General features: G+C 53.2%; 1 protein-coding gene across 1 annotated transcript; it reads left to right on the forward strand.

Annotated features, from left to right (window-relative positions):
* Positions 1 to 328: 328 nt before the first annotated feature.
* Positions 329 to 2,821, forward strand: EAH_00005070 (hypothetical protein, conserved; the record flags this gene model as incomplete). Its single annotated transcript, XM_013396678.1, has 7 exons — positions 329 to 422; positions 625 to 1,513; positions 1,689 to 1,866; positions 1,989 to 2,055; positions 2,192 to 2,330; positions 2,501 to 2,535; positions 2,649 to 2,821. 7 exons carry the CDS (start codon positions 329 to 331, stop codon positions 2,819 to 2,821), a joined length of 1,575 nt encoding a protein of 524 aa, XP_013252132.1.
* Positions 2,822 to 9,767: the final 6,946 nt, after the last annotated feature.

The following is a 9,767-nucleotide window of genomic DNA, read 5'->3' on the forward strand; positions in this document are numbered from 1 at the left end:
GCGAGCATATGATATCTAAGCTGAGGGCAAGCTAGCACAGAAACAGCTGGAACAGGAACCCAGAAGAAAGGAGCGGTTACCTTATTTTCCTTTTCCCTTTTATGGCGACATTAAGCTGAACTTTCAAAATTATTGTTGTTAAATAGCGTCCTGTTTGGCGGATCCCCTGCCCCACTCCTCTGGCAGATGGCAGCTGTGCAGGCAGGGGCCCCAAGGTAAACAAGGCTACGGAGGAACCTCGCTGGCTGCCTTGGTGTCTTGCTTTACCTGGATGAAAACAGCATAAACTGAAGTTGCTTGGAGGAACACATTCACTCCCCAAGCCGCTATGGTGCGCCTTCAGGTTTCGTCGATGAGGCTTCAAGCCAGGCGGGTAGCTCTACACTGCCTAGCGGGCGCTGCAGCTACGGCTGCTGTTGGAGGTAAGCAGGCGGGGCGAATACGTCTATTTTGGGGGCGGAGAAGACGGGATCTCATCTGTGGGCCATGTGCCTCTAAAAAATCCATAGGCCTGCATGACGCTAGCAAGACCTACAATCAAGCGCAGTGCCCGTAGGAAGAATATTCTTTGTTGACAACTCTCGCATGACTTGCTGAGTTTTCTGTGTCGGCTCGTGCGTCCAGGTGGGGGGTTGCTGCTGCTGCGACGACACAAGCGGCGCCATCCCCCATCAGGAAGGGGCCAAGGCAATATCCCTGAAGTGTACGGAGAGCCATACCAACCCATTACAGCAGCAGCGCTTGCCAAGGACGTCGAATTGTGCAGGCAGCAGCAGAGACAGAGGCTCCTCGACCTCGGTCTTGCCGCCTCAACGGCACAGGCAGCAGCTGATGCCGCAGCAGCTGTAACAGCCAGCGAGATACCCGGTAGCTCCTGGGCGGAGGAAATTGCAGTTGCCAGCCCCCATCTAGGGCCTGCCTCTGCACTGCTTGCTGCAGCAAAGACAGGAGCCCCATTAGAGCTGCATATGCACCTAAAGGCCGTCTTCTGCGCCGCCTTAAAAGCAGCCTTGCTGTGTGATCTTGCGGCTCTTATGGAGCAGCAGGCAAAACAGCCACATGAGCAGCTGCTGTGTCGAGAGGCAGATATGCATTGGCTGCTTAGGGAAACGGAAAGTGCTTTCAAAGACGCCTTCTATGAACCTACAATTCGTGCTGCTGCTTCAGCCTGCGACTTCGCGCAGCCGGCGCGCGAGCTGCTGCAAGCACTGCAGCACATCCATACACTTCAGAAGAAGACCAGCGGCAGTCCGACGGAGTCGCTGCTGCCGCTATTGCTTACGACGAAAGGTAGAGAGGCTTTGGATGTATTTGTTGCTTCAGTTGACAAGCAAGTGCTCGGCAGTCTGTGCAGCAGCTGGGAACGTAGCGGCGTGCTGCACAGGCAGCCAGACCCCCAGGAGCGACAACCCGATGCCCCTCCCCCACGTGTGCGGCAGCTTTCCGCGCGAAATACGGGGAGAGACGCGGGCACGCCGATGGCCCTTTCATCCTACGCAGATGCACAGGAGCGGTAATCTCTGACAAACTACAGGCTGCTGCACCAGCCGTTGCTGCAGCAGCTTCTGCCGGAGCAAGGACATCAGGACTGCTACACTGCTCTGCCAGAGCCCGTAGCCCAGTCTCTCAGCCGGACTCCCCTAGTGACTCCGGTTTTGCTTTTTTGTGCGGTGTGTGTGGTGCTGCAGCTGCAGGGCGGGCGGGCACCCGAAGGCTTCCACGGGTGCCCCATTGTTTCTGCGGGCGTCAGATTTTAAGGCTGCCACATCGGCCATTGCCGAGCATGGTTTTGTTGTAATAAAAAATGCCCTTTCTCCCGAGCAGCTGAAGGAGGTGCAGCAGGCCACCTTTGCTGCCAGCGAAACAGTACGTCTGGCGCTGGGGATGAGACTGAAGAGCATCGATTGTTTAACGTTAACCATGTAGTTTTAGTGACTGCACAGAACGGGGCTCACGTCTTGAGTCCGATTTGACGAGTGTATGGACAGGCGTCAGAAGGAGGCTTGAAGATGAAGGAAGTGGACCCCAACGTTTACTGTACCAGGCCTACATATGGTGTGTGATGCTGGGCTCCTCGTCCTGTTGCTGCTTTTTCAGCCACTTGTGGTTTTGTTGTCCTTGTTGCTGCTGGAGGTACGACTATGAATGCTTTGTGCGGGTGCGTTTGCGTGCGGCGTCTTGTGCATTTTAGGGCGCCTGCACTGTCTCCTCCGTGGGTCGTTGATTGAACAGTCTCTAGTTGACGTACAACGGTTGTTTTCGCCGCTGGTGCATTCATATCTTTCGTCTGGAGCTCCTCCGGAGGCAGGAGGCCTTGAAGGAAAGACACGGTGGGGACCACCTTATCTACAATACGGCAGCGAGTCAGAGGTCTTGCGGTTCCAGTGGAGACTGCTGAGTATGAAAATATAGGAGGCGCCAGTCGCATTCGTTTCGGTCAAGTCTGTGCAGATGCAAGGGTTGTTCTTTTTTGTTCTGTTGTGTGCTGTGTTTGTTGAAGGGTGTTCGTGTCTGAGATGCAGACGGTAAATGCAGGTATGGTGTTCTGAAGTCCTGTTGTTTCTCTCCCTCCCTGTACCGGCAGACCGTGTAGGAAGGTGAGACAGCAAGATGTGCGGCGTTCTGTGTAGCGTCTGCTGTTTGTTCAGATGCGCTGGCGCTTGCCCAGCCATGGCATCGTGACAATTCGCACCGGGGGCTAACAGTGGTCCTTCCGTTGGTGCCAATACACCCAAACAATGGCCCCACAGAACTGCTTCCAGGGTCGCACGTCCTTAGCGGGGAGGTGACCAGAATGGAATTGGAGGGAACAACCGTCTAGCCGTGTCTTTTTTTAGCGTGTGGGAAGCAGTGATGTTTTGGCTGTTAGACAGCCTCTAGCAGTGATTCAGGATGCGGCACCTGTGCACGGCTCGTCTGTGCCTGCAGGGAGGAGACAGCTGGCTTCATTGGCTGCGCTCACTGCCGGCGTTTTTCAAAAGAGTTGTTCCAGGAGGATCCACGGTTAAGGCCGAAATACAACCCGGGGATGCACTTGTGTATGACTCCAGGCTTTTGCACCGGGGCCAAGGTGAGCAAGCAACGCAAAGGGATATTATGGAATGCTGATTGGTGACTGCTTGCGTATTGGCAAAGGAAGCTCGCAGGACTGAAGGATTATCAGAGGCTCTCGTCCGCTTCTTTGATCTTCCTTTTGCTGCCACAGGAAACGAGACTTGGCATCCTCGTCCCACGCTGATCCTGCGTTACGACTATAAGGAAACACCGCCTCCTGGAGATTACACGAGTACGGACGCCATTTGTTTCGTTTATTTGCTGCATTGGCTTTTGCTTTTATTTTGTGCCTGACTCCGTTTTGGGTACGCTTGCGTGGAGTGCCAGTGCTCGTATTTTGCCTGGTTCCGTCCAGATGCATCTGTTTTCTTGCAGATATTCTTCGCTCTCTAGGGGCGTCTGCATTTGGCCGAGCAGTGGGCGGATTTTTGAATGTGTATGAGAAGCTATAATCGCGCACTTTCTCTCCTTCCTCCGATTCTCCTGGCTTTCAAGCTTCTTGTTGGTTGCTCGAAGGCGCAGCCTTGTAGAAGCTTTTAAACGATGTTAGTGCCACCCACATGGCCGTTGATTTTTAGCCCGTTAGTTCTGTAAGTTTGTGGTTGAGCAAGTCAAATCTCCAGATGCAGGCCATCTGGAGGTTTGAACGATGCACGCCAAGCAAGCTGAAAGATTGACGGCATGTTGAACAAGTTCTTTTTTAATGCAATTTAGAGATTTGCAGCGTAATAGGCAGCCATACTAAAAGCTACCCTTCTGTGCATGCGGTGGGGTGGTTTACATACGCAAATAAATATATAATTGACTAGTCCTCGGTGGCTCTGGGTTTCAGCTCGGCAGCCTGTTCTCCGCATGAAAAAGCAGTGCGAGAGTTGCGATTTACTAGCAGCAGAAAAACAAATGCTTAGACACTAATTTTCACAATGCAAACGGAGATGTTTGGCCGGGTACGCCATAGCGGGCACAGACGACGGTGAGTGTTGTGCGCCTGGAAGATACGTGATTCGCAATTGTGCATGCCGAACAGTATGTAACACGACGGAAGTGAAATGGGCTCAATACCGGACACTTTATCGGTATTCGCAGGGGTAGACGCCAGATGTCTTGGCCATCTAGAGTGCGGCAGGTGACTCTCCGCCGGCCTCCAGCTCAGTTACAGCACTTGTTTGATTGCGCACTTGTTCGTACGGCCAACTGAATGCGTTGCATATAGTACTGCGGTTTTTTAGGGGCGCATTGCGAGGTGTTAGTGTTTTTATGATGCATATTGTCCAGGGTAGGTTTGCTGCAGTACCTTCGCCAGGCACTCTGAGAGGAAAGACTGTTTTGCGCACGTGGGGAGCATTCATCGCACTGCAAATGCTGGGTGCTGCTATGCCATCACTAAGGATGCATCCAACCTCTCCTCCCCGATACAGCAGTTGGGCTAAGCTAAGGCAGCCTGGCATTTGGACACAGGCTTGTAAACTCGCTGTTCATGAGGCGGTAAAGTGAGGTGAAGCCACGGAGGAAACCTGCGTCATCGGGAAGCAAATGATGCACAGTGTGCTACGAATCTATCTACCTATCAGGACACCTTTGCCTGCATTCTGCGTAGAGCGGAACTATAGATTCCACACAGTCACTATTTCTACACCGGAAACTCCAGAACGTGCCGTCCTTTTTCTCGGCTTCGAGTCGCCATTCGCCTCACCAAGCTAAGAGTAATTCTATCCTATTCCTGTGTCGCAACGGATCCTCAACTTCGCAGTACAAGTCGAAAATTGGGTTCCTGGTGAAAACATATTCTACTGCAAATGTGCATCAGCCCGTGTGGAAGTGGGCATGATGGCTTGGCATCTTTATTTGCCTGAACAGACAGATGCCGCGTTCTTAAGCAGGCGCACCAACAAGCCAAAGTCAGTGGTGCGATGAATGCGCTAAGGAACCATAATAGACAGTACTTTTCTGGAAATTGCACAAAATTCACTTTTCGCCTATTTTCGCAGAACACGAGAGCTAGCGTCCACGGCAGAGTGCGTTCCACAGTTGAACTGACTGACACGAGTATGGACAGCCCTCAAAAACTAAACTTGTTGGACCAGCACTTCGAAGAAGCACAAATCTCCTCTCATAATGACTCCAGAAATACACTCCTTCCTAAAGCCAACACGCCTAACCTTGCAAGGGCATTCTGTTCCTGTTGCAAAGTATACCCTACACTGCTGATGCAGCGCAGCCAATCGACTAGTCAGTGTGCGTCCCCACATGCGCGCAGACGGCAGCAGATCACTTCAGTATTGGTAACAGACCCTCCTTTGGGTGCCTGTGAGTGTCTGGCAGAGCGGCGGAATACCTTGAAATATTTCTTCACGTTGACGAACTTCCGTAGCTGATAGTCGGCGCCGTTTTTGCCAACATCGCGCATGCAACAAAAGCCCCTGCCAGGACAGACCAATATGTTGCTAGTGTGTATGAGTTCAGTGCACAAACACAAAAACAACTCGTGTCAAACACGGGTAACAATCGGATTTGCAGAACAACCTGGTTTCACTGCCACCCTTCCTCACGGCGGAAGTAGTGCAGTGTTTTGCTGTGCCTGAACAGGTTGGTAATGCCCAGTTGCAACTGTAACGAGTCCTGCACTCTTCGAAAACTGCAATCCATATTTCCCTTATGCTCATCATGCCTCCCAGCTCCACCTGTTTACCCGAATTCAGCACCCACTGCAAAACGATGGCAGCGCCAGATATACGCAGGACGTCGCAGCCCTTGCAGCAAGAGGCCCGCTACAAGCCCGAGCCCGTCGAACCCCTAACTCGGATGAGTTTGGGTAACCATTATGAGGTCCTCTTGTCCACAACGTCAACGAGAGGAACGCCTCCCTCCAATTCCTGGTTGCGGGTGCACACGGTGCGGACGTCTCAAGAGACCGGGTGGGTTCCTGGATGGCCACCCCATGGAGACGCAACAGGAAGACTTCCAGAATCATCATTCGTACCTGCCTGTGGGGCACTAGCAGGTGGATTTCCTCCATCGAGAGGTGACCGGATGTAGCCTTTTTCAGAGACTCCAAATGGTCCCCACCCATGGGCGCTTGGCTGGGTTGAAGTCGATGGTTGCCCCTCGTATGGGGTATTCTGGTTGTTGCCTTTAGGTGCAGTGGGATGTCCTGAGGCGCCATGACTTACCGGGCCTATTCCCCACGGATTTTTTTGTGGCCCTTTCACTGCCTGGTTGCCTGCTGGCGTTGGGCCGCGTATGGCTGAAGGACCCGGCGGCGGGACTTGAGGGCTTGCAATGGGCCGGGGGAGGCTGCTCGTATCTCCTGCTTGCTGTGCTCTAGGAGGTACGAAGGCGCTTCCCTCTGAAACAGGTGGCCAGGCACTCTCTCCACCTCCCTCGTCATCGCCAAAAAGTGCGCCCAAAATCGGATGGCCCCCAAGCACAATGTGTGGGAAGAAACGACTGTGTTGCCGTGGGAATGGAAATTGAGGTGGAAAGAGCCAAGGAGCCGAATCGGGTCCTTGTGGAACAGAAGTATGTCCGCTGACATCAGGAGAGGATGCTGGAGTCGTATGCACAGCGCCGCCTGTCGGAGGGAGGCCTTCTGCCCCACCATTACTTGAACTGGTGCCACTTCCTGATGGCGGCCAATGTACACTAGCCCTTGTACCTATCGAGTTGCCTACCTCAGAAACAGGGCTGGCAATACCTCCAGGTCTCGCCGGCTCGCCCAGGGGCGTTCCATAAAATGGGCCCGGAAGCCCCTTGTTTTCGGGCGGTGCGACTATAAGCAAAGGACCTTCTGGCCCTGGGAGTGTGAATGGCGTTCGAGACCCGCTAGGGGGGCTCCCGGGGATTTCCAAATATACACCAAGACTACCTCCAGTGGGGCCGCCCAAGGGAAGTGTAGGAGCCCCAGAGCTGTGTCCCATGCCCAGATCTTCTGGGTCTCCTTCGTGAGTGCCATCTGGGTTGCCCTCATAGAACTGAACTAGAACGCCGCCTTCACCTTCGCATGGTCCGACAGGGGGAAAAAACGGCTCTTCTGCCAGAGACCTAGAATTACTGCCGGACGCTCTCAAGGTCACCAATGCGCGGGCACAGTGGACCAACAGAAATATTATCGTTATGCTGGCTGTGAGGAAGCCGACTCTGAGGAGGAGCGAATTGCGGAACGGGTCGGATCTTGCACGTCTCCGAAACCTCAGACTGCTGTCAACGGGGTTGCTCACATGATTACCTAACCAGCCGCGCCCACGGCCACTGAATGAAGTGGAAACATCATGAATGGAGGGACTTTGTGTAGCCATCTTCATTGACAGATTCACTCGACGTGCACTTTCAGCTGCGCACGGCCATGTACGCCCTGTTGTGTCCGTGTTCGACGCCTCGATATGAATGCAAAACAAAAACAAAGCAGTATTCAATGTATGTTCCTTCCTCCCAGGAAGTAACGTACATTGAACAAATTGAGTAAATATACAAAAATGACAATAGTTCCCTGTCTACAACAGAAGACGAAACGCCTGACCAATCCTGAACTCCGTACGGCGCCATCCCCACACCGCCACGGCTGCTTCCCTGTGACCCGTAGGAACGCTCAGTCAAAACGCTGGATTCCTTGGATCCTACAATCACCAAGAAATTCGATTAATGTTTTGTTTAATTGTATAACTAATTTCGTCTAATATGCTTTAAAAACGTCTCCTCCAGCTGTGTCCATTGGCCGGATGCCCGCCGACCGCACGTCAGGTGCGCAATGGCCTGTCGAAAGGTTGGTACGTGCATGTGTAGTTTTCCAGGCGGGCCAATGATAGGCAAAGAAGTCTTAATAATTTTCTACTGCGCTGGTGCGCTGGGCTTAACTACGCTTGCATGTGAGAACGGGTTGCAGTTACGTGTGCCACACAGTGCAAGCGGCCTTCTCTCCACACCGGTAGCAGGCCTTTGTCTTATGACGCCTCTCCAGGACTCCAGGAGACGGGGAGGGGTGAAGAGCTTTGGGAGAACTTAAGTATTGTGAGTATATTGCGCCACACGCCGATCGTCGGCTATGAACAAGAATTCCCATGCACTGGTAACAGCACGTTTGGAAGAGGCAAATGCGAGCATAGAGGTCCACCTTACATCTGGACGGGTTGCGAAATAGCCCTGATTAGTCGTGAAGGAACTTTGCAAGCGTCATCGCCAAAACCTCTGCTTCTCTAGAATAATGGCAACTGCCTAAGGACTGCGTTACAGCAGAGAGGCCTCCCAGCAGCTGGGTTGTGGCACATTGCACTGAACTAAGTGCAGTACATCCAACAGCAAATGCTTTTACCTGCACCTTCTTGGTGCTTTGGTGCTGGGACTTCGCCTTTTGGCTGGATGACCAACCCCCTGCCCACGCTCACACTGATGTTGAGCTCCGGCGTCGTTCCGCATTATACTTCACACACTAGTGGGTTTTTATTCCCCCACTGGGAAGCTGTTCCCAATCGAGTCGAGTAGCACAGAGTGCCTCACACGAATAGTGGGCACATGCCGCTGAGCAGACCTTCCACAGCGAAGTGCCTCTCTACAGTAGCAGCAGCAGCGGCAGCAGCAGCAAACACTAGCAGCATCCCCTACTGATCCGCTATTCCTCCTTACCACTTTTGTCCTTTTGTCCGGGGCTCTGGTCGCTCTCGCAAGCATTGATTCCCCTATTGCATCTGTCCACTGTTCGGCATCCAGGCACACGAAGGGATATGCTCTTTGGACGATGGTGGGGGATGCAGCCTGTTTTTTCTGACGGTTGTACTTTTATCTCCACTTACGTGCGCGCTAACTACTGAGGGTTACGTATGCTATTAACAATTGTCTGCAATGCTAGCTCATGCAGTAAGGGGGGTGTGGCTATGCATGCTTCTGGTTTTGCCCTGCGGCAGGAAGCGCAGCAAGGTCTCTCGCAACCCATGACAGGCGGCCTCCCCTACGCACCCTCCCCAGGTGCCTGCACTGTAGCTCCCAGGAAGCCTAAAGACTAGAGAAGTCAGGTGCTTCTGAGGTATTCTTGTATCAAGTATTTTGGCTACTGCAGCCCCCGACGATCTTCCGCTAGCATCGACTTGTCCGAAAGCACAACCAACACAGACGCGGCAGGATGCAGCACAAGGTAATATTCCAAGTATCGCGGGAAAGAGAAGATTTCAAACAGAGCGAATATCATTTATGAGACAAATGCACTACGCCAAAGGCCTCGAGCTCCAACCAGATGTACGGGTAGGCGCGCTTCCGGTGGGTCCTAAAAGGAAACGTGGTGGGGCCCCCCTTGAGGGGGGCCAACAACAGGCTGCAAAACTCCCCCATTGTTGCAACAAACTAGCCTTTTATATACTTCAAATTTGAATCCGTGAATGTATATTACTTTCTATTGTTTTGAAGACGCTTCGAAGGCAACACACCGAACTCTTCCCTTTCCTAGTCTTGTGTGTCGGGGGCCCCCGAGGTGGTGGGCTGCAGCAGACATTAACCTCCCTCGGCCCAATGGTCAAGTTGCCAAAAAATACCGTTGGGCCCCTAAACGTTCAATCGGACGGCATGTTGGCTAGTCTGGGGGCACCCTGAATTTTGGTGTTGACCCGGTTCACGCGGCGGCGGTGGAAGGGGGCCCCCTGTAAGGGGGAGGGGGAGCCCCCAGCCTGCCTTCTGCCGCACGCTGAGGCCGTCCAAGGGTCTGCAGTGAGCGTTTGGACTTCTCCGAGGGC

The sequence above is a fragment of the Eimeria acervulina genome, genomic scaffold (assembly GCF_000499425.1).
Source record: "Eimeria acervulina Houghton genomic scaffold, Eah_scaff20, whole genome shotgun sequence".
NCBI lineage: Eukaryota > Apicomplexa > Conoidasida > Eucoccidiorida > Eimeriidae > Eimeria > Eimeria acervulina.